Source organism: Sarcophilus harrisii, chromosome 1, assembly GCF_902635505.1.
Source record: "Sarcophilus harrisii chromosome 1, mSarHar1.11, whole genome shotgun sequence".
Classification (NCBI taxonomy): domain Eukaryota; kingdom Metazoa; phylum Chordata; class Mammalia; order Dasyuromorphia; family Dasyuridae; genus Sarcophilus; species Sarcophilus harrisii.
In genome coordinates this window covers 16,317,377-16,343,185 of record NC_045426.1, presented here as the reverse complement: position 1 = coordinate 16,343,185, position 25,809 = coordinate 16,317,377, and the positions used below count along the sequence as shown (strand labels likewise).

At 41.4% G+C, this 25,809-nt stretch overlaps 1 protein-coding gene across 4 annotated transcripts in view; it reads right to left on the bottom strand.

The window, feature by feature from the left end:
• BBS9 (Bardet-Biedl syndrome 9) overlaps positions 1 to 25,809 on the bottom strand; it is a 282,920-nt gene that overhangs the window by 154,624 nt on the left and 102,487 nt on the right. For 3 of the 4 annotated variants that reach the window (XM_031952936.1, XM_031952951.1, XM_031952960.1), the window contains 7 exons: positions 25,144 to 25,246; positions 21,016 to 21,120; positions 19,739 to 19,753; positions 14,082 to 14,222; positions 11,200 to 11,295; positions 7,689 to 7,861; positions 1,684 to 1,836 (listed from right to left, as the gene is read on the bottom strand). In XM_031952936.1, coding sequence (XP_031808796.1) covers positions 1,684 to 1,836; positions 7,689 to 7,861; positions 11,200 to 11,295; positions 14,082 to 14,222; positions 19,739 to 19,753; positions 21,016 to 21,120; positions 25,144 to 25,246 — 786 coding nt within the window. The remainder of the gene's footprint in view (positions 1 to 1,683; positions 1,837 to 7,688; positions 7,862 to 11,199; positions 11,296 to 14,081; positions 14,223 to 19,738; positions 19,754 to 21,015; positions 21,121 to 25,143; positions 25,247 to 25,809) is intronic. The other variant, XM_031952944.1, reaches the window with a different exon arrangement.

Sequence of the window (25,809 nt, the reverse complement as noted above, 5' to 3'; positions counted from 1 at the left end):
CCTTTCTTATCGGTGATTTTGAAATTACTACATATTAAAGATTAACATAAAACTAATAAACTTCATTCATCCATTTCCCAAATGACAGACACCCCCTTAGTTTCTTCTACCCCCTACAAATATTTTTCACATACAAGTAAAGTGGGATTTAGTGCTCTTTTCCTCTCTCTTTGATCTCTTTGGGGCCCAGATCTAGTAGCGACACTGGTGAATCAAAAGGGACGCTCAGCTTAGAAACCTTGTGAGCATAGTTCCAAACTGTTTTCTGGCACAGCCCCCCCCCAATTCACAGCTCCACTAATGATTCATTAATGGCCCTATTTTCCCACAGCCCATCTAACCATGTTTCATTTTCCACAATAGGATAAAGAGAAAATAAATGCTTGTTAATTAAAAAAAAAAAAAACTGCAAGGCACAAAAATTGAACTTTAATTCATAAAAAATATGAAAGGAAATCTTACCAAATAAAGAATTGAATGAAAACTGAAAGTCAAAGAGAAAGTCAATCTTCAGTGGATCTAAGATCTCACTGATGTGGGTGATCAGGATCTGTCTAGAGTCAAAGTCACATCAAATTCCATTAAAATCATAACAGGGTACTGTGATTAACCCAAAGGTATGGATTAAGGATAAGGTAGCAATCGCTTGGGAACGGATATTTCCAGTGACTGAGGTGGGTGCCATGAAATCCTTTAAGAACCCCCAGTTACTTCTGGACCGAGGACCAAAGTGAGCACCCAGAACCTCTGGGTGTGAGACAGACAGCCAGTCCTGAGCTGCTCCATTCAGGACCTTCTGAGGCTTCTGTAGAGAGCCAGCTCCAAAGAGGAGAGACAGAGAAGCACTGAGGGCCAAGCAGAGAACAGCCCCGATGTCTCCTTCCCTTATAGCCCCAGAACCCATATTCTTCATTGGGTCACAGGACCCTGACTCTGGAGAATTCACTTGGTGGACTCCCAACTACCAGAGCAGGTGCACTCGTGACATTGTACCTTCTAGGAACTTACTTGGAGACATCGTGTGCAATTGCTACACTAACCGAGAAAAAGCCCAGGATAAATAAAGCCTAATAGAATTGTCACAGTAAAGGTAAAAAGACACAGATGGCCACTTTTTGATGATTAGAAAGTTTTCTGGAGTCCTTCAGTCTATCTGGTATCATTTGGTTAAATGTATGTTCGGAGTAAGCAAATAAGAGATCCATTTTAAAGCTACAGAAAAGTACTTACTTGTCTGGCCGGGACATGGAAGCAGATTGCACCACGGCGGCCCCAGCGAGCTCCCCAAATGAGAAGCATCACGCAGAGCATGTCGGGGGCTCTCTGATACAGGATCCCGTCCCTGAGGCATCCATCCCAAGCTCAAGCCCTCAGGGAGTCTGAGGAGGAGGCCTTCACTTCAATCACAGCCTCCATGAAAACCAAACAGGGTCTATGGCACTCACCTGGGAGCCTCAAAAACAGGGAGAAAGAAAGGGATGTCTCCACCAAGTCCAGCACCGGGTCAAGATGAAACCCGGCCCTCAGATCTCATCCAGATGAGCCGGTGAACAAGCCTGGGGTGGCGGTGACAGGAAGCCCCCAAACACTTCTGAGCTCCAGCCAGAGAAAGTTTACATGCTGACCACCACACTGAATCCCACGTCTGGCATCCCGGGAAAAAACAACTACGAGTGCACTGACCTGCTTGTACGTGCCGTCCAACAGGGTGTCCAGATGCTGGAGAGGGGCCGGGTTCTTATCTTTGAACCTGGTCAGCAGCCGGCGCTCTATGGCTCGGAACTGGATGGCTCTTTCAGAGAGCAGTTCTTCCACTTTTTCTCCATTCAACCGGAGCTATAATAGAAAAATGTCCAAAATTCTAATTAACTGGCCCACAAAGACCCTCTGCTGCACTAGACATGTTTAGGATGAAAATTGGAGATGGCCCAGCAGCCCACTAATGAATTCATGTCTAGCACAGAACAGGTGCTGCCAAAATGCTTCTGAGCTTGAGATTCACTATTCTTTTAAAGCATTTCTTGTAGTAGTAACAAGATACTGTTGAAAATTAAAAATAATCGTTTGCTTACATTTTATTTTGTTTCTCTCTTTTTTTTTTTGATTTGATTTGACTTTTCTTGTGAAGCAAGATAATAGTATAACTATATCTGCATATATTGGGTTTAACATATATTGGACTATTTGCCATCTAAGGGAAAGGTTGAGAGAAGGGGAGGGGATTGGAACACAAGGTTTTGCAAGGGTTAATGTTGAAGAATTGTCATTGCATATGTTTTTAAAAATAAAAAGCTTTAATAAAGAAAATTAAAATAATCAAAATAATACACAAATGAAAATATCTGCAAAGGGAGGTTGCTATTATTTCACAAAGCAAATACAACACATGAAATCCCCATTTGAGGCATATTGTGTGTGTGTGTGTGTGTGGTGTATGTATGTGTGTACAATGTCTAGACAGCTGATGAAAATGTTCATCTTTTAAGAATTAATGTACTTAATGTATAGGAAAACTAATTGTGTGTCATCAGAATGTTTATGAATGCAAGCATAAATTGAAAAATCCATTTCATGCTATAACTAATGGATGAGTAAGAGCATAGGGGAAAATGCACATATCCTCTCTACAAATTATCCTATCAGCAAAATGAAAATGACTTGTCATATAAAGTCACATCGTCGTGAACTAGGAGAGAATAAAAGACTCTATTTTTCACAACTAGAAAGTGAATGGATTTGTAACTGGCAGCATCACAAGAGAGAATTATAAAAGATAATGTTATATAAAATAAAAAGCTTTTGAACAAATAAAATCAACCTAGCTGAAGTGAGAAGAAAAGATCAATGAGATGGGAAGGATCAGTAGGAATGAAGGGGACGTCTGTGTCAGAAAGACTGTGAGGTAAAAAAAAAATAATAATAACAAAAGGAAATTAAGAAAACTTATTCATAAAAGAAAAGAGAGGGACTGGAGGGGAATTTTCCAAGAAAAGCTCCTGGAAAAAAGTCTTGACATCAAAACCTGGAGGGAAATGGAATTAGACACAGATTGATATGATCAGGAGCCAACCTTCAATAGGTGGTGATCAAAGGAGATGAAGAAAGACCTTTCCAAAGAAAAACCATGAATACATCTGAAAAAGAGCTCACACTTGCTACTAACCAGAGAAATGCCCTTTAAAACAACCATTTCACAACCACCAAATTAGCCAAGAAGTGAAAAAATAGAAAAAGTCGATGCTGGCACAGCTATAGAAAACCAGGCCTACTTAAATGACCATCAGGAGCTGTGACTTTTCAGTTAAAATCTAAACTAAACTAACATCTAAATTAAACTTTTGAGCTAAAAAGTTTGGGGGGGGGGAGGGAAGCATAAATTCTGCACACATAGAAAAAAAAAAAAAAGAGTTAGAAAACTGTTCATTTTGATACAGCAATCCAACCACTTGCTTTATCCTCCAAAGAGGCTATAGACCATTAGAAATGAAAGACCTAATACCGGCCCCAAAGTCAGGAGGACCTGAGTTCAAATCTGGGCTCAGACACTTAACACTTCCTGGTTGTGTGATCCTGGGCAAATCACTTAACCCTAAGTGCCTTAGCAAAAAAAAAAAAAAAAAAAAAGAAAGACCTTTTTTGGTCTTTTTGGCGGGCAGGAAACTTTAACTAAGAATCTTTCTCAACAGAGTAAAGTGGGCCTCAAAAGCGCTCCTCAAAAGTGGTCCCTCCCATTCCATGGCAGACATTACCTGGATCTAGTTCAGTCATTCCTTGAGCATCAGCTCAGGGTGGAAATGTCCACAGGGCGGACATATTCTACCATTAAAGCTTCTGACAGTGTTGGGAGGCTATCCTATCAAAAACCCAAGAGCAAAGACAGCTGCCGTCAACAGTCATTCAAAATAGATCTGCCACACACAAGGACGAGGACGAAGAAGGCCTATGGAGAAGAGCAGGATATGGTGGACAGGCTCTGACTGGCCAGAGAGATGGGCAAGCACGGGGCCCAGGGCAGAGCAGAGCCACGGGGCACCATAATGCACAGAGAGCCAAGCCTGGAGTCAGGAAAACTCCTCTCTCCGAGGTCAAATCTGGCCTCAAACACTTAGTAGTTGAGTGACCCTGCATGAGTCACGTCACTCTGGGTGGCTCAGTTTCCTCATCTGTAAAATGAGCCAGAGAAGGAAAAGGCCAACCCATCTGGTATTTCTGCCAAGAAAACCCCACACAGAGTCACAAAGAGTCAGATGCAACTGGGCAATGGCTGAACAACAGCAAGAGTGAATGTTTAGCCTAGAGAAGAAGCGTGTGATGGGACAGGTGATGACCATCAATGCGTCCCTGACGTGTCACCGGGTAGAAGGAGGATTTGGCTTGTTCTGTTTGGCACCCAAACAACAACAGCTTATTATCAACAAAAATATTTTCACTTCTCTTGATAAAACAGAGGATGCCCTGTGACCCAGGGGGCATTCTGGTGGAAAGAGCTTCCAGGGGCAGCAGAACAAGTCAAAGGAAATCGTTTTTGAACTGAGACAATGCACCTTGAGAATTCATCGATCCAGCAACTTTATGGAAATGCAACAACTGCAAAATGCAGCCAACCGGTGGAAAAACTGAACTGGGGAGAGAGGCACTTGTTTCTTATAAAAAGCAATAAAGAAGAAAATCTTTCCATTTCAATAACTCCCAAAGATGACTAAATGGTATTAGCAGAAGTCGGAGAAAGTGTGAAGTTACCCAACAGCAAATAAAGAAATGAGTCTTGGGGAGGGTGTGTGTGTGTGTGTGTGTGTGTGTGTGTGTGTGTAGGGGAATGGAAGCCAGAATTAGTGGAAAAAAGACAACGGTTTTTTTTTTTTTAATAGTTTAATTGTATATGAGAATTTTCTTACCACATAGACATAGAACATAAAAGGAGGGACATTGCCCATGGGTACATTGTAAATGAAAAAAATGAAAGCTGTGAGCTTTTCCCAATGAGGATGCCGGACACAGGAGGTAGCTGACCTGCTGCTAGGAAAGCTGCCTAAGGATCGATGCTAGGGGTAGACAGTGTCTCCTCCAAAGGCACCACATAGGAGGCGATTAACTAGCAGTTTCTATTGTTAATAAAAAAAAAAAAATTGAATTACAGAACTGTTTGAAGGACTACAGTGATCTGACTAAAATTATCATGAAACATAACAGGCCAGGCAGCATGCCATAGTCGGTATCCGGCTGCTGTCTGACCATGGACAAGTCCCCAGATCTCTGAGCTCCCCAGACACAGGCTAGACTGCAAATTACAAGTCTGCATGGAGAGAGAGAGTTTTTACTCTATACCAATGAAATCCCAAATTCATCTCACAAAAACAGGCTGAAATAGGGAAACAAATGAAAAATGTAATTTACAATAGGCCATTTTTATTTGTCATGTATCATACATATCAGACTGCTGTAACAGGAAAAATTCAGACACCCCAAAATTGAAAGCATTTGGCATAAAAATATACTGATCTTTGCTGAATTTCCCTTCTTCACAAGACCTGCAAAAGTCAAAGAAAATCTTTTTACACGCTCTTTATTCTCCAAGACCTGATGCTGTACAGAATTATGGATTTATTCTGTATAGAAATTCTTACTTTAATTCTGAACGCCTGAAGACTAAAGCGAAATTTGACTGAAACTTCACTTTTACGGCCCACGTGAATATTATTTTGTACAAGTGAACAGCAACATTAAAAAAAAAAAAAAAAAACATACTAGGCTACTGGGTTCTGAGGAGATTAACTTAGTGCCATCTTTTGGCCAGATCTTAGAACCAAAAAAGTGCATATTTAGTCAATCACCCAAAGAGCATTGAGTAACCACCTGTAGGAAGCCAAGCCCTGCCCTAAGCATCAGATAGAAAAAGACAAAAGGGACAGTCCCTGCCCTCCCGGAGCTTTATAGTGAAATGAAGATAACATAAGAGGCCAGTTATTTTATCTCAAATGGTTTAATATTAATATAGTTGTTGCTATTTGGAATTGATTCTAATTCAGGCACCCTAAATATTGGCCTGAGATTCAGAATATATTTATAAGGTATTAAACACTTAGTGAAGTTCATTATTTTTAAATACATAAGACATGCACATAAGGTAACATGATTGATTTTTCACACGTGAAGACTTTAATATATGAAAAAGCCTATTACCAAGCAGTCACCTTGGCAGCCTAGACATTCCGCGTAATAATATTGACATTCAACAAATCACTTTTGTCACTTCCATTTGGGAACTGCCCTTGAAACCAATTATAAGCCAAATAGGAAAATTCATCGCTTTCCCTTTCTAATCTTACTTTCCTCAAAATAAAATTAGCCAATCTGATTCCTCTATTATTTACCAGATGTTAATCAGTTAGTCATAAACTCTTTTTAAGAACCTACTATATATCAAAAACCTACTATGTACAAAAAGAGAGAAAAGTCAGCCCCTACCCTCACTGAGCTTACAATTCAATGGGGGAGAAAACAAACAAATGTATACAAACAAGATGGATGGATGGATGGAAAGACACAGATATATAAATATATCGATATCGATAGATAGATATATAATAGAAAATAATAAACAGAGGGAAGGTAATATTAAGAAGACTGGGGAAAGGCTTCCTATGGAAGAAAAGATTTTAGTCGGGACTTAAAGGGAAGCCAGGAGGCAGAGGAGAGAGAGCATTCCAGCCAGAGAGAATGTTGGAAGCTGCAAAATGGAAGGTCTTGTTCATGGCCCCACTGGAAGGTCAGGCTCACTGGATGGAAGAGCACGTGTTGGGGGGGAAGGTGTTGGAGGCTTGGAAAGAGAGGAGGAGACTAGGGCACTGAATGCCAAGGAGAGGACTTTTTATATGACACGGGAGATGGAGCTATGGCTCCAAGGAATTCCAAAGGAATCTGAGGCAGAACATTACAAGCATCTTTTTCCAAGTATTTGCTGCTCTGCAGGTAAAGCCAAAAGGAGGAATTTCCAATCCTGAAAGCCTGTTTGGAATAGATGTATAAGCTATCAAGGTGTACTTTGAGAAATTAATGACCACATGTAACTTCTGGTCTGTTTGTCCAAAACTATCAAGCCCATTTCCTCTAGTCTGGGGGCCCATAGCTTGAAGTACACAAATTTTAGACAGATTTCAAGTCATTAATTTAGAGTCCTATGCTAAAAAGTCCTGGGCTTGAAGCCATGGACCAATTAAGTTACTCGCTTCAATGCCCAGTCCACTTCTAACTTTGCTGAATCGATTTTCAGCCGTGACTGACTTTTCATGACCCCATTTGGGGTTTTCTTGGTGAAGTTCCTGGAATAGTTTTCCATTCCTTCCCCAATTCATTTTACAGGTAAGGAAACTGAGGCAAACAAAATTAAGTGATTTGCCCAGAGTCACAGAGTTAGGAAGTATCTGAGGTCAGATTTGATCTCATGAAGATGACTCTGGACCTAGCAATCTATCTCCCTCCCCCCCCCCCCAAACTGCAACTTGTTCTTCTAGTCTCATAAATACGGCTCATTAGTCTTAGGGAAATCAGGCAGATGGAAGGATCAACATAAATATACCACTGCTATTGGAAAGATAACCTCAGATAAAAATGAGTTAAGATAGAAGAATATTCACATACAAGAGAAGGAACATTATGATTATAATAATAATTTACATTATCAGACATACCTCAAAATGCTGGTCAATTAGGTCAAAATACTCTTGCAGAGGAATACACCCGGAGAAAGAACAAGTGAAATCTTTGATTCCCTGTTTTTCAAAGTGCTCCTGAAGACGAAGAGTGAGCTCCTTGGTAATAAGCCAAAGGTCTTCAAACTGTTCGCTCTGTATTCGATACCGTTCTGTCAAAACAGCAGCCAAAGAAGGAGAGAGAAGTGCCCATTAGTCATCAGTTGTTCATCTAAAGTTTGGGTGATGAAACTAAATTAGCAAAAGCTTTCCAGCCTGCAGAGGTAAAAGAGTTTTCCAAAACAGCTCCAATTTCCGTTGATTTTATGTAAAAATTTCTATGGTTTGATAACTGTTTCCTGCCTCCATTATACAACATGGCTCCCAAAGGTGGACAGCCCCCAGACGCTACAGAGGTGGCTTCCATTTACTGAGCAACTTGTGACAGAGGCCCACCAAGTACGAGGAGCTATAATACAGACTCTTGGAAATATTTGTAAAAATAAAACCACTGTGTGATCCTGGGCAAGTCACTTAACCCCAACTGCCTCAACAAAAATAAATAAATAAAGCGGGGAGGGAGACCTCCTCTGGGGACAATCGGGATCGATATAAGCAGTTGACACCAAGCGATCCTGGTTAACACACTTCCCATCAACTTAACCACTATATGAGTGTGGCCATAGGCATTAATTTAAAAGTTGGAGCTCAAGAGGAAGGACAAAGAACATGTCATGCTCACCTATTAGAGAGAGGGAGCACAAGGGAAAGGAAGCTGTTCTCTTCACCCCACCACAGGCATGGAGCAGGGTCTCCTGCTCCAGACTAAACAACAAAGCCACAACACCCCCTTCCCCTGAACCACCAAGGGCTCAGCTTGTTGCTCGTGACCTTCCTCAGCGGCTCAGTGATCTTCCCAAAGCAGTAGGTCCATTCAATCAGCATCAGTGTGTTCTTATCCCCAAGGCCTAAATATCAACTCCTGCATTTGGCATTCAAGGCTCTCCACAAACTGGCCCAAGTTAAATGGCCAGCTCCCTGTCCTCCCACGGGGCTCTCTCCCCCATTTGGGACAACTCATTTAACCTGTTGGCTTCAGAGTCCTGCAGTGTAAAAAAGGAGGTAGAAGCATCTGCCTCATGAGACGGCCCACTGCCCAGGGCCTGCAACCTGGCCTATAAGCACCTGTAAGTCAGCTCTGGTTTCCCTCCTTCCTTCCCGGATAGAAATAGATAAATGCTGTATTTAACCTTTCCTCTTTCATCCATAAAATTGCTTTATTTCATGATTATTTCCCAGTTTTAGTATTATAATGTGTGATGATGGTGATGGCGATAATGACAATGATCACTTATCGACTAGTTTATTGTTTGCAAAGCATTTTACAAACATAATTTAAGCCTTAAAGGCCTTTTAAGGAAGGCCCACCAGCCATCACTCTCCCCATTTTAGGGATATGGAAATCAAGTCTCTTAGACTGTGACTCCGGAACCTCGACTTCTGCCCTCCAAGATCAAAGTTCTTCTCATTCCCACAAGCTATTTCTCCAATTACAACCTCCAGCCTTCTCTACCAGAAGTAGTGAAGGCCACAGCTGGGGCTTGGGAGCCTAGGGCAAGAAAGGCGTATCCTCCATGGACAAGAGAAGGCCGGTGGTGAGAATCTGGCGAATAGCTAGATTTGGACTGAACTACAGAAGACAGAAGAGAAAGCAAAAAAAAAGAAATAAAACTGGAGACGCAGCTGGGCCCTCCAATGCCAGGCTGATGAGGTTTATTTTTTATTTTAGAAACACAGGGAGTGAGCAAGTTGGTTGAGCTGGAGAACACTAAGGCCAGACTTTGCTTCTTCGACTTAGGAACAGCGCACAGAATTTGAGGAATTTGGCTAATGCAGTCTGTTGGCTGAAAGACACAATCTCGATGCTTCTCCCTCGATTTTTTCATGTTCGTGTAAGAAGCTCCAATTAAATTAGAAAGTCTATCACTTGCTGGCAATAAAAAGCTATTTGGCTCCCTGAAGGATACAATACCTCAGACAATAAACAGCACAGTGTTACCAGTTGGCGGCTTGGTCTGGTCCAGAGTAAATCAGGAAATTGAACCAAAATTGCCATGTCTCCCTCAAAGCTTGGCCATGATATCAAGTATGATTTTAGAGGCAGATGACTTTTCAAGACCCATCAAGCTCATAAAGACCATGAATGTCTGTGGTGTAAAAAGACACTGCTTTCCTTGAACATCTTGAGTCCCTCTGGATTGAAAAACAAAACTCTCTAGAGTTTAGAGGAAAGACTCCTCATGGAGCAGAAAAGAGTATTAGAAAGTTTCAATAAAACTCAATTTTATTCTTAGAGGATGAAGTGAAAGAGAGAAATTTTCTCATCCTTCAGCTTAATCATCTCTATTGTGGTATACAGGGAAAAAATTAAAAGTTTAGTCACTCATCTGAATGTCCCAAATATTCAAATGGTTAGTCCAATGGAGACCATATCCATGGAAACACCAATGTCCTACACATCATTTTATTTTGTCTTTATCCCACTAACAAAATAATACATGTAATCAACAAAATAATTTCCATCCATACAATGTATAAACTATTTTTCTCTTTCCTTTCTTTACTCTAAGGTAAAGACCTTGCATAAAGCATTACCAAGTAAAATGAAGCGTACAAATAGGATCGGAAACCAACTTTGCCGCACTATTTTAGAAAAGTTTTCAACAGAACACTTAGCATTAGATAAGAATGATGGATAGGATCCCATCATTCCAAAGAACAAGAAAATGGAAGAAAAGAAGGAAGTGCTATGGGAAGGAAGAGCCACAAAAGGAACTGAGCCAAGGAAGCATTCACCAAACTCCTTTGGATCCCACCAAGTCTTTTCTGGAAATACTGATGTTTCTTTGTGCCTAAATATTATTGCTCAAGTTTAGTTTTCCTACCAAACGTAGCCTTGGCAGTTAAGTGAGGCATGGGAGAATATGGCTTTTGAAGGGATTAGAACACTTGAAAAGGCTGAATATTACATGTTTTCCCCACCTTTAAACTCTCCAGGGACTGGGCTTAGAGAACTTGGATTTGGAAGAGATACTAGAGATGAATGAATGAATGAGCATCGACTAAGCAACTAAATAAGAACCACATACTAGGGATACAGATACAAAGCCATGAGAATCCCTGTCCTCAAGGAGCTTCCTATTCCATTCTGTTTGCAGGAGGCAACACTGATGGAGGGTGGGGGGTGAGTAACCAGGGGGAGTTTTCTGCCTACCCCCTACTTCCCTTTTAAAGATGAAGAAACCCAGATTGGCTGTCTTGCCAAGGTCACCCACCAGGCCAACAGCAGACCCAGGATGTGACTCCACAGCATCTGGTTCAAGTTTTGCCTTTTTTAGGACCCCATGCTGCCTCCTCTACTCTGGCCTTTCCCACCCATTATCCAGAAAACACATCCAGAGTCAGATGCTTCTTCTGTGAGACTGAGAATCAGCAATTTAGCTTTACTTACGAGAGGTCTTTGACGCCAGGAGGGTGACACGGGAGCCGGTTATGAAGCGAAAGCCAATCACGTTCCCCTGATCATCATCCAGCTGCTCAGCAAAGCCTGAGAGGAAAAGCAGACCGGGACAGGTATTTTACTGCTGGTTAACTCCGAGGAAAAACTGCCTCATCCTCTGTGACCTTCTCAGGAAAGCTTGACTACCTAAGCTGATCTTCCTCTGGGTGGTTTATGAAATCTTTACTCGTCCGTGGGTTGTCCATTTTAGCCATTCTAGCTTCTAGGTCCTTGAGGGCAAGAATTGTGTCCATTTTTTCTCCTTATCCCTGTCCCCTAATATAGCTGTAATCCCCAATACACAGTCATAATACACAGTAAACATAAGTGCATGTTGAATTGAACTGCATTTCTTCAAGAAGGCCCCTTCTACTGATGCTACTCTAACATTTTCTGGCTAAATCACATTGACCAACATTGTCTCCATCCTCGCAGCCTGAGGAAGAGGCATCCCTGGTAGGAATCTGATCCAAACAGACCCCAGCGGTGGGGACTTAAAAGTTCTGATGACATAAAAAATCTCTCCATATCAGTAGGGCTAAAGGAGAGGTCATGTTAAATATAATTTGTGTCCACTGAAATGTGTAGAAGTTTTAATTGGCTGGGTTTTATTGGACATTACTGCACTGGGCCAGTGTATTTGTTCTACTTAACCAAGTTCAGTATTCATTCATGTAAACAATGGGGGGGAAAAGACCAGTGAGTTCCAGCTTCCATAGGGACCAGGCACATGATTTGGTGCAGTATTTCTAATTCTTTGTTCATTGATTTTAAATAAGAAAATGACTTCCTTCATAAGTGATGTGCCAAGAACTCTCAGGAAAGAGGTTCCAGACATTAATGAAATCATTTCTCAGGCTTTTGTCTTTCTCTAGAAAGTGGGAAAGCCTCAACCCCCTTAATATCGCTTAACTTGTTTAACGTTCTAAAGATATTTCAAGTTGACTACACCCAGATGTCCCTCAGTCATTGCTGCCCTAATTAGGCCACCAAGGACAGCCAGGAATTTACTGAATTGCTTCAGGTAACTCCAAAGAGAGCCCCGAAATCTCGCCGGTCGACAATGGCAAGGACCTCAGGCTCTGGGTTGCCTGTTCCAACGAGAGGTCTAATCGCTAACAAGCTGGCACACTAGATTTTCTCACAGTCACAATATCTAAGCAGTCAGAGTCCCATAAATACTGAGACTTCAGGAGTCTTGACCAACACAGCTCAGGAAGGGCACGTGCACCAAGCCCCATCGGGCTGGGCTACACATCCCCCCAAGTCTGGGGAGCATGGGACAGATCTACATGCAGTGCACCCCACCCCCACCACTCACCCACCGAGGACCGACTGTTAAGCATCCAGAAGACCTCAGTCTGACCTAGAATATTTCATAATCCTGTCTCTCAGAAAACAATGATTCATTAACGCTTTCTTTAACACACCAGGTCTGCTCAACTTGAAAGATGGAGCCTCTTTTATAACATTACCTCCCTCTTCTCATTTTGAGGCAATCAGTCCCTGGATCTCATCACTTTAAATACACTTATCAAGCCCCCAGGGACAACACAGTTGGCCAGAGCGAATCACCTGAGCATCCAACAAATTCTAACATCTTATTCAACTCAATTTCCAACTCTCCTTCCCCAGAAAGACAATGACTGACTGCATGAGGGACTCCTTGTTAATGATAAATAATGAATATAGGACACAGTCATCACTCTGACTTTCAAATTAATTACACAGACTGACCTGTGGTGAGGAGTCCCAATTTGGCAGGTTATACAAAAAGAAAGTAAACAAAGCTTCCAAAATGCAAACACAAGCACCTCCTCTCTCCCCTAAAATAATACAATTAAGAAACCAAATACCAGAATAAAATATATTTGTAAGCTAATGTATTAGATTAATGAATTTTCAAAAAAAAAGAGCTATGAAAACATCTTACAAAACAATCAAAAATAAAGTTTCAGTACTCTTAAGTAATTACATAAATCTCGACTTACCACAATATTTCTAAAATCTTGTCGGGAAGGATATTTTGTATTTTGAATCCTATCACAAATGCCAAGGTAAGGCTGCATTGCTGAGGCAGCAATGCTGAATTTATTAAGGAGGCATATGAAGGCTGAGGAAATCAGCACTTTTTTTTAATTCCACACTATTCCCCCAAAAAGTAAATATGTGGGGTGCCCCAGAACTAGCTGAGCTGAGTTCCTAAGAAAAAAGACCTGGAACCTCGTGGGCTCTGTCACACACTTCCCTGCACTCACACACCCACGCCGAGTCCCAGAGTTGTCCCCGTCCTCGGGTGGGGGGGGTGGGGGGAAGCGCCGGCAGACAACGGGGGCCAAAGAATGAACATGTTCCTTTTCCAAATGCTGCAAGGCTCAGCCCGCCCAAGAGAAGCTATTTATAGGATTACTCACCTGGGGCAGAAGGGTATACTTAGAAAGGGGGTTTATTTTATGTACCTACAATAAAGATGTATAATAAATATTTACATTCCAGGCAAAGAAATCCTGCCATCTCAAAAGACACATTTGATGCTTTCATTTTTGAATGACGAAGGAAAATAATGATTAAAATATTTAGAATCAAACTTAAAAGCTACATGTTATTACTTTGTTGATATAAGCTACACCTTTGACCAGGCAAAATGGAGCGGGGTGAGGGGAATCCTTGAAACATTCTTCTTTGCTGACTTGCTGATTATCTTATAATTATCCCCTCGTTACTCACCGAGGAGAGGAGTCCATTTTAAATACCTAACATTTCTCATATTACTGACGCACACACAGACACACACACACACACACACACACACACACACCCTTCCAAAGGCCTACCTGGGAAGAGGCTGGAGAGGCTGATAGGAGGCTTGTTCGTATCAATCGTGAGTTTGTGAATCGCTATTTTGAAAGGTGGACTGGGCAAGCAAATCAATTTCAGGGGCAGTCTGAATTTACACTGGACAACTCGAGGGATACCTGAAATATCAGAAGGAAAAACAACCGTGTGGCAATTCCCGACTTTAAAAGCAACAGTTTTTCTCGAATTCTGAAATAGGGGACCTTTTTTCTCCTGTTCATTTTGTCAACTTGATGCCAAAATGGATATCTGAAAATTTGCAGCCTCCCAATGCCTTAGCACCCATCCAGTCCTAACATCAGCAGACTCCAGGGAAAAATAACCACTGATTCTGTGGCGTTGGTGTATGATGGCTGTCATCTACAACCATGTCAATTCAATCAAGGCCTTCCATCAATGGACAGTTTCCAAAAAGCCCTCAGTACACAAATCCATAAGCACGATAAATTAGAACCAAAGGGCTAAGGACACAGAGTTGCCCCCCTATTTTCTACCCCAACAAAAGACTGAATGAATATTACCATACCTGAAACTTCTATTCAGAAATTTTAAAAATTTATCTCCCAACCAGTAAGAAAATTCTTAAAATTATTTCCTAATTTTCTTACTGAAGAATAAATAATGAATACATAAATAATAGATAAATTAAAATGGCTTAGAAATATCCCAGAATATACAGAATACAAACTGGAAACCAAGATTGAGTTGGGTCCTCTGTATTTATTTTATGTCTATTCACTTCTTCAAAATGGAGAAGGCACCTTTGCTACAGGATGGAGGAAGTTTTTCTAAGTCACATTCCACTCAATTCAATGAGCATTTATTAGGCACCTATTAATGAATAAGTTACATAATAATCGACTTCATTGTATATCTGATTCTCTATTTATCTGAAACACATGTTTATTCTTATTCCTGTGGGTATTTGAGTAAAGCTTGTTAAAGACTTATTCAAACACAGACAAAAGTTAGTGTTATTCAGACCAAAAACTAGAAAAAATTAAAATATCAACAAGAATCCAATGGGCTAGGGACGTTTGTTGCGGAGTTGGTTTTCAGTTGTGTCATACTCTTCATGACATTGGAGTGGTTTGCCATTTCCTTCTCCAGTTTATTTTACAGATGAGGAAACTGAGGCAGACAGGGTGAAGGGACTTGCCTAGGACTGCACAGCTATTGAGTGTCTGAGACTAGAATGACCTCAGGATGAGGAGTCTGTCTGACTCCAGGCCCAGCACTGTGTCACTGGCACCTTGTAATAAGACTGGTCAATCTAACATGTCTTGATGCTTGGTTCAGAAATGGGAGATGACAAAAGCAAGGAGCTGGGCTTTGTGCTCCTCTCAATGGCCAGGAACCTAAATCCCTAGAGTCCAAATCTTTAGAGAAAGATATATATCTAGAAAGGAACTTCTCTGATGTGGAAACACGGTCGGATCACCACCTCTAGAAAATCTTTATGGGACGAGTCTGGAATATAGACCCAAGGGGAGACTGCCATTCAAAGATCAGCTTTGCAGATTCAGAGAGTCTCTGAACAACTGGGGGAAGAAAGGGACAAAGCAGAAAGGTTATAACATTCTAGTCAAGGGAACTCTCTAACAAACTAGTAAATGATTAAAAAAAAAAAAAGAGTTATAGTCTAAGAGCTGGTATCTACATTGATAAAATCACATGCTTCTTGGTGCATGTAAATATAGAAATAAACAGGTCCAGATTTTAAGGGACCTGAAAACCAAAACATTGAAAATAACAACTCAAGGGCAGCTAGGTGGTGCAGTGGATAGAGCACCAGCCCTGAAGTCAGGAGGACCCGAGTTCAAATCTGGCCTCAGACACTTAGCTGTGTGACCCTGGGCAAGTCACTTAACCCTAATTGCCTCAGCACAAAAGAAAAAAGAAAAGAAAATTACAACTCAAGTCAAATAGCAGTTTGAGCTAATTAATGACACCATGACATAGTTATATCATGTACGGATCACGTAAGATATAGCTCAAGTAATAAACAATGCCAGAAAGACCCTGGTTGCCAAGCAGTGGCAATACCAGCTGTGTGAATCTGGGCAAGTCACTTCCCTTGCTCAGCCTTTGTTCTTCCTCTCTAAAAATGAAGAAGCTGGCCTCTGAGGTCTCTTTCAGCTCTAAAACTATGATCTGAGGACCCAATGATCTCATTGGATAACTGATTAATAAATCATCAATAACTTATTAAAATCTCTATTCTAAGCTCTGGGAGTAGCACACAAGAGAAACAGCCCCAGTTCTCAAGGAGTAAATTTCATCAGATCAAAGGTTTTCAATTATTCAGGAAGTACAGGATTCTCCCAAAATTTCTTCCTACTCTCAGATCACCAAATGCTGTGAAAAGCAGCTTTAAAGTATTACCCCTTTAAATTATAAAGCTAAAAGTTAATTAAATAGTCATGTGAATCAGCCGTTCAATTTTGTTTGCACAAAAATCAGTTATTTTTCGCTATGTGAAGCTCATGTGGAGATTCCAGCTTCTGAAGAATATTTCAGAAAGCATCACGGTCCAAAGGAGTGGATGTCCCCAGAGGGAAGGCGCTGGTTCACTTTGTCTTCGTAGCCAAAGTAGAGGGCAAAGGGCTTAATTAATACTAGAGGTGCTTAATTAATACTAGAGTATTGCTGAATCATGAACTAGAGCACCTTACCTAAACATTTCAAATGCCAGCTTTGGGAACAGTCTCTGGCGGTTTCCACACTTCACAAAAATCCATTTTTTTTGAAAAAACTGAAATATTAATATTGCAGCTTGCTGCCAACATTCTGATCCTTTTCTATTTTCTAGGTTTGAACCTAGAACCTGGAAACTTTGGTTCTACTCAATAGAAAGGCCCAAACATAAAGAAAACCTACTGGAATAGAGCCTTTTGAAAACAGCCGTAATGGTGGCTTTCAACTTAGTGGAAATGGCCAGGATGGCACTTATTTTTCCTGAAGTAGGTGTTTCTTTTCTTTATTCCATACATGACTTTAAAAAAAAAAAAAGATTTTTTTTTTAAACTGGTGTGGCCAAGTTTCTTAAAGCAGCCTTGAGGAAAAACTGGAGACAATTAAACTTCTCCCATAGCACTGAACCTCTCCCCAACATTGTCACAAAACTGGGCATCCCCACAGTTTCTTTCCAAGTATGAAGGAATAAGCATAGCGTGTGATCATCAATAACTTATTTAACACTTAGTGAGAAAATTAACATAAAATTATCTTCAGAAAGAATGTCTTTCCCCCCTGAAGCAAAATATTAATTACATCTGTCATACCCTTAAGCAATATAAGGGAAACTGTCAAACAGAGAACAGATCCAAAAACTGCTGGGGAAAAACCATAACTCCTGATGAGAACATGGAGAAGGGTGAGAAAGAGAAAAGACAAACATACACATATCTATCTATACATATAACATATATAGTATATATATTTTTTCATATATATTATATATAACTTACATAGTATACATTTTTATATATACTATATATAACATACATAGTATATATTTTTCATATATTTATACATAACATATATAGTATATATACATTTTTCATATATATTATATATAACATATATAGTACATATACATTTTTCGTATCTGTTTTTTCCTTCAGAAAGAATTTTTTTCCCTGAAGCAGAATATTAATTACATCTATCATACCCTTAAGCCCAATATCACTGTCAAACAGATCCAAAACCTGCTGGGAAAAAAAATCATAACTCCCAATGAAAACATGGAGAAGGGGTAAGAAAGAGAAAAGACAAATACACACATATTTATATAACATATAGTATATATACAGTTTCCATATATATATGTATGTGTACATATGTGTGTATAGAGATATATATGTATTTATACATACATACATATGGGATTTGGACCCAGCATTTGAAAAATTCAGGCATGCTATAAGATATTATAATCAAGCATTTACTAATATAGTAATATTTAATTTTAATACATGAAATTATATTTATATATTATTCACCAATTCTATGCATTTATATGTATTCATTTACATATATCTTACATATCTATGTATGAAGGTACAGATGTATGTGTGTAATACAGCCATATATCTTAATTGAGAAAGCTATATGTATCTCTCAGTTGTTCAGATACATGTGTCCTATCTCCATATGTGTATGTATGTGTGTATAAATGTCTACAATGTGTCTTCTGACATACATTACAATACTCTCTATGTGCATCCTGTATTCTATGCAAGTATCTGAACATGTGTACACACATTCATGGAAGGGCCAGGAAAAGACTGTGAATCAAGACCAAAAGCCGCCCAAGTGGCGATGGCCCCGTCTGGAAGCCAGAACGTCCGTCCCCTCTGCATTTTCTCACGGGGCGCTGCCCGTCATCCACGGTCATGTTTTACATTGTCCATGTCATGTAACTTTAATGCCCCCAAAATGGCAAATAATTCTTATGGGACAACCTAAAGCCTCAGTTACATTCTCTTCTTCCTCCTGTCAAAACGGGGTTACTTGGCTCTATCACAGGTGAAACAGATCAGGCCTCCAAAAGGAGCCAGTCTTTGAAATATAAAACCCTGTGTGTATGCGGTACATGAATAAGCTACATCTTCTTGCTTCTTGCTCATCTAGGTTGGCTTGAGCACTTAAAACTTTTCTCCCCAAAACTGAAGTATGTTTTTAAAGTGGGACAAGGGCAGGAGGAGACAGTCATCTTTACCTCTGCCTTTGGGAGGTAAAGCATCTAAATCAAGCTGTTCTTCACATAAATATAGGCTAGTTTTGCATCTAATCCCATGAGAGCCAGGAAAGGCAAGCTGCCTCAGTGTACAATTCCACTGCTAAAGCACAAAAGGGCACTTTCCGGGTTTTAGCATTTTAATTCCACTACTAGCAGGGCTAAATCTACACAGTGAGTAAAAACACTTCCTTTGGAAATATTCTGAAATGATTAAAAAAAAAAAAAAAAGCTTTAAAAGAAAAAACATGTAAGCAATGTTCAGCACCAATTTTGTGACAATGAGGTTCAGAAGGCTTCGGTTTTTAAATACTATCTGGCGCCAAGAAATAGGTTTTAAAATATGAATTTTATAAGCCAGTGAGTCTAAATTTCAGAAAGACCTCAGCCCTCTAGAGGTGCTGGGTTCGGACGCCATCAGGAGGGAGCTTCTGCAGCCAATTCAAAGGATGGCAGGGGAGCGATGAGGCCCAGAGAGAACAGAGAAGTAAGCCTGTGTCTCTGGAAGGCAAGATTAAAGCAGCGATGTGTACAGGAAATACCTGAGGATTCCATTTCCAATGACTGTTTATCTAAATACAGAAAAGTCAACAATGATCCAGGCAAACAATTGACATGGTAAAATTTTTACAATTTTCAAAATTTTTGTTTTACTTTTTTCAGAAAGAAGTAATTGGGTTACTTCTCTTTTTTTCTGATGACTTTCTTCTCAAATTTCTGCCCCCATTCTTTCCCACAGTTTATATAATCCGGTTCCCAGAAGAATCAAAGCAAAAGCATCACCTTCAAAAAGCCTGGATCCTTACACATGTATCAATAGCACAATATTATGTCTGTTGCCCAATCAAATGTCAGTTGTGATATTCACTTTTTTTAAAGTTGTCTTTCACTTACCATCCGGATTGAGGTCTATAATCAGAGGCAGAGGATGGAGGAAAGTGGGTGAGGAAAAAGGAAACACAAGACAGTAAATTAAATTATCTTGTGTAAAAGTACAAAACAAAGCTAATATTTATCAGTTTGGAGAAACAAGTTAAAGTCAGACTTTTTCACAGACACTACATTTACAAGGCTCTAAATTTCAAATACTGATGCAGAAAAAAATCGATAAATAGCCCAGGTCTCTCCCATCGGTAATTAGTTTCAGCCCCCCACTATTTGGTGTAGTTACGAACAATCCCAAGGAGCAGAGTTCGGCCGGCTCTCCTGCGCTGTTTCTCTTTATGAAAGTATTAATTGTGAGTGGAAAAGTTGGTGTAGCAGCGAGATGGAGAATATTTGCTCATTACCCGAGCCAATAACTCATCCCTAAGTAACAGAATTGACTACATCTGTGAAATCTCATTAAATCGCCCTCTGCTAATGTGAAGTTGGTGAAAGTTTACTCTGGAAGGGTCTGCAGTTTACAGAAACACAATCAAATTAGGAACCACGCTGGAAGACGTGGGCGTGGGGAGATACGAAGGACAGTAACCGATTCCCCGCCCCAGGGTGCCCACAGGCCCCGTGCCAGTCCTGGGGCTCCAGAAACCGCCACAGGGAGCCTGACAAGGAGTCGCTTAGAGGAGGGCAAGGTTCAATCCAGTGCAGCCCGCCATGGGCACGTGTCATCGAACGCCCCCTTGTGGCTCCTTATCAGCATTACCTTTATTTGAAATTCAAGAGGGAATGGACTTTTCTCTGAATGCAAACACTACCCACGGCACACATGTTCACGGATGCGCTACTGCCTTCACTCGTGTACAGAGGGCTGTGTGTTGGGGAGGAGGGGGGGGGGGTGAGCACACACCTATGATAGGGGGCCTAGAATTGGGGGGAAGCAGCGCCGGGGAAACTGTGTTGAAGAGCCTGGGTTCAAATCCTAGCTACGATCCTAGCTCAGAGACAGGCAGAACCCATGTCTTGTCGCTGCAAAGATTCCTCAGCATTAAATGGGATATTACATCCCTGAGCTTCCGTGAAAGTCCAATAAGACGGAGGAGAAAGAGCAACGTCACCGTTTTTCTCTCTCATCCCATGACACCAGGCAGTCTCAGTGCATTTTACATGTGCAGACAGAACAGCCGTCAAGCGGTTCCCTGATGTGCTCTTGCACAGCACTTTAATCCCTCCTAGGACTCATTCGAAAGCTACATCAGGCTTTGGAGTCTCTCTGGGAAGTCCCAGCTTACCTGTGGACATGCTGTAGGAGGCCACGGCAGTGCCTTCCAGCTCGGAGGGCAGGTAATTTCCTTTCAGAAACACAGACAAGCTGAAGGTTTTCAGAATATCTGGCTCTACAGCAATGAGGGGGAAGGGAGGGAAGAAAAAGAAAAAGGAAGAAATGAGGTCTTTGGATGGAAGCAATACATTTACCAATATTTAAAGCGAAGATGATTCTAACGGCCTTTTTTCTCCCCTCTTTAGGTGCCTTTCCAAAATGTGGAAAAGATAGGAAATTACAATACACTACTGTGCTCCGAAAGGTGCAATGGAGTCAAAAAATCAGATTCTGCTTTTAAATATGTCTGACCCACGTAATCAAAAACCAGTTAAGAATCTAACAGACACATGGGAAGGTCAAATAGCCATGGGCACAGGGAGATGACAGAAAAGATGACATAAATTCCCCATCAAGAGAAGAAATCATTCATTTGACCTTTGGGAAAGCCCAAAGAACATCCAAAATGAAAAGTTTAGCTCCTGTCCCAGAACCCTGAGAATCAAGATTATCCATCATGCTTCACTACAATACAGGACTCTGGAAAAGTAGACCTGCTTCATTCAGGTAAAATAGCCAAGCGGTCTCTGTAGGCAACGTCCCTCTGGCAAAACCCAGGGACTAGTTCTGGAATTATTCCTGTCTTACTTCATAGGGCACAAAGGTATTCCCATTCAGATTACAGTTAATGCTCAAAAAGTCCATCATCTCCTCTGCCGTTTCTTCATTTGTTATTGGCTTCATTTGTTATGACCAAAGTTCTACTTTAAAGCTCTTTTATGATTTTTGTATACTCTAACTGGACCCTGAATTAAAAAGCAAAGTGTCATAGAGTCACCTCGCTGGACGAGTCCCTTAAACTAGGTATGGCAATTTAGATTTAATGGCCTCCAGATCCCTCCTCCAAGTCAATTAACATGTGCCAAAGGAAGCATTGCATTTAGGTTCCCTATAAAGGGCACCTCCCATTCACATCCACACTACTCTTGTAAACCATAACCCTACTCTAGGGGAGGCAGGGTAGCATAATGGATAGCAGACTGATGGGCTTAAGAGTTTTCTGGCATTTGGAGGAAGAAACATATACACACAGAGATAGAAACAAAATAAGTATTGACAAAAGATAGTCAAGGAAATCGCTGGGAGCCACCAAAGCAGCTGTGAGAGCAGAACGGAGAGAGGGAGGTTGAGATGCACGCCAAAGGTGATGTCTGCAATGAGTTCTGTGGGAAATAGACATGGGGAAAGAGGGCATTTCTGGCCAGCACAAAGGCACTGAGAAATGAGTTTAGCAAGATCAAAGAACATGCAAAGTAGACTGGCAAGGCTGGAACAGTCAATCAAAGCCAGGATGTGAAGAAAAATGGCAGAGTATGTGTTTGCTTCTAGAAGTATCAGGGGCCCACAGGAGCTTACAGAGCAAGGCAGTGGTCAGCTCAGACTAAGGTTTCAGGGGTTTCTTTTTGGATCTACCAATTGGGAGAACAGGATTGGGAGAATTAAACAAATTATGACACTTCAATATAGTGAAATAAAATCAGGCTGCAAGAACCAATGAATATGAAAAAACTTAAAAGTAGCATAAGAAGACTTACATGAAATGATAAAAGAGCAAATAAGAATGAAGAAAATAAAATGCACATTGATTACAACAATATAAAAGGAAAGAACAAAAACAAACAAAAATGTATTTGAGGCCAGTCAGGCCAGTTCAGGCCAGTGCCCATTCTGCGGGACTTTGCTGATGGGTTGGTTATTTTAGTTGATCTGTTTTTGTTTTTTCTTAATTCTTTTTATAAAGAACAGGCAAATCACTGGGGGAAGGAGAAAGGATGTTTTGGGAAATACAAGTGATGAAAATCAGGAGACATCAATTATCATGATTTGACAGAATGGAGAAAGATGTAGCTTGAGACAAGGAGACCAAATTAGGTATCACTGCAATAGCTCAGAAGCAAAGAGGGTTCAAACTAAGGGAGTAGAAATGTGAGTGGAGAAATGGAGAGAGAAGTGTGACAGAGGTGTGCTCTGGAGTCAAGAATAATGGCTGGAAAAAAGAAAAGAAGACCCATCCAATTTGGCCTCGATGGATGCCCATGTGGAAAGTGCAGGTTTGCTGCCTGCTGAGGTGGGAGTCCGGACTCACGAGCTTGGAGTGAGAGGGAAGGAAGTGGGCCGGCTCTCAGAGCCCTCACATCAATGCTGCTCAGACCCCTTCAGAACCCTCATTTTCATTCAGAGTATAAGTTCTTGAAGGGCAGGGATGGCTTCCTAGTTTGCACTGGTGTCCAATGCCTGACATACAGCCGGAACTTCATAAATGATCAAGAACTGATTACTAATCTCAAGAAGGTACAGAGGATGGTAACAGCCGTGGGGAAGAACCTTGAGTTCTGCCCACAAAGATGGAAACAATTACCCTAAAGAAAACAGAAAGCCCATGAAAGTGCCTTTCAAACATTTCAAGGACTGATTCCACTGCTTCCTTCTGACCTCTAACCTGGGGGAGAAAATGTGGAGACTTTAAGGAAAAACTGCAACAACTGGAACTGCTCCAGCCCATCAAGAGAAGCTCCTCGGGAGGCCAGCTCAGTCAGGAGATTTTCTTTAGATCCAAGTTCTGGAGGAGGGACCTGGGAGCTGTGATTCTGGACCTCCAAGGACTGCCACTCTGGAATCCCATTTAACATCAAGGTATCAGGGAAGGCGAGTAAGCACACCTCTGGGCCAAGTCCCATAAGACCCACCAAGACCTGAAAGGCCGAGAGAACCCTGCAAAGTGCCTGCTCTCATTTTGGAGGATGCTGAGGTTAAAGGGATGACCTGGGGCAGCAGACCTGGACCAGGCACTGCTCCACACAAGCCAAAAGGAACTCCTGGGTCCTTCTCCTGCACTGAACATCCCAGGGCTTTACCAGCAGCCAAAGAGCATCAGGTCAGTGCCAGGGCCAGAGTCGTGGATGAAGACAAAAGTGACAGGTATGTGCCCCTAAATGGACCTGGGGCAGACAGACTGGCATCTTACAAGATCTTGAGGGATTAAATGATAAGTTCTTTCCAAGGAGACAAAACCCATTAAGAGACCCTACTTTGGGATTTTTAAATCAACTGAACAAGCAAGAAGCACTCGAGGACCAGCTGAGCTGTGAATCCCATGCAGATCAGGGAGCACGACAACGTAGCAAAGATATATGGGATATATGGCAAACTCCCTTGGGCCGCATTAATAAAAGTACAATGTTCAAAATAAAGGAGGAACAGTCTGTGTTCTCCATGGTAGAGCACGTCATCCAGTTCTGGGAAACCTGAAGGACACTGGCAAACTGAAGCGAGGAGCCCAAGGAGGATGACCTGGGGATGGGGGTAGGATAGAGAACTGAGCCCCATGGGACTTGACTAAAAGCACTGGAAATGATTAGCTTGAAGACAAGAAGACTTGATATGACGAGAAAGGGAAGAAGTATTTACTATGCCTCATTTACTGGCACTGTGCTTTTTCAGTGATTATCTCATTTGATGCTCATGACAACCATGGAAGGCTGGTGCTGTTGCTATCCTCAATTTACAGGCAAGAAAACTGAACCAGACAGAAGTAAAGTAAATTGCCCAGAACCACATTTGAGGCTGGATCTTCCTGATTTCAGGCCCAGCATTCTATCCAGTCTGCCACATGAGGGCCAGGATGGACTGGAACATAAGAGCTGTCTGCCCATGTGTGAAGGGCCTCATATGGAAAAAGGATCAATTTGTCTAGATTAGCTTTGGGACAGAAAGAAAATCAATGGGTACAAAAGTCCCAGCAAGGAATATTGAAGTTTATTTGATGACAGCAAATGCCTCCTAGCAATCTGATCCAAGGACTGGATGCTTGGAAAACATTCCCATGCACTGGTGATGTTCACGGGAGCCCAGATGACCACTGGTCAGACGTGATACCAAGGATTCCTGCTCAGCTCAACGCTGGCCCATGGCCCACCGTGCTCTGAGCTCTGAGCACTGAATTCAGGGCTCCAGAGGTAGCAAAGCACAAAACCTGGGGCCTGACATCAAGAAGCTCACAAGCTTCTCAGAAAAATGAAAAACATATGTGGGAACTTACCTAAGGAATCAAAGATGAAATGATCACAGGTGGATGCTAATGGTGGCTCGATATAAACAGACAACTTGGTTTTCTGCAAAGGTACCCGGCTCTGTATCATGACCTAAAAGCAAGTAGAAGACAAAGTATTTACCAAAAACAGTATTGTTTCTGGGCTAGTTCAGAAAAAAACTTCAATGATCCAAGAGTGCCAGGGTGGCCATGGTGCATCCCTCTCCACAGCCACAAACCACAACCTTTCCAAATCATAGGCTATGGTCCTTGCAAGTATATGGGTCCACTTGGTAGTGAACCTTCTAATAATAATCCTCTCGGATCTTCTTCCCACAGGGCCTGGACTTAAAACCAGAGCAGACCATTTCCACCCCATCTCTAAATCAGGATTACTATCACTAGGATTAGTTGGCAAGAAGCAAGGCCCACCACCAATAGGCTAGAAACACCTCAACCAGCGGGGAACAATCACCAGGGACATTTTTGATATCATGAAGACTCTTCCAAGCATTGATGACACAAAAATATCACAAAGTAGGCTATTTGCTGCTCCTATTGACTGGTGAGCACGTCTATGTATTACTCAGGAACACTGAAGTCCTCATTGTTTTCATCTCAAGAAGAAATACTCTTCCTGATTTCCCCATTTCTATTAATGGTACCACCATTAAG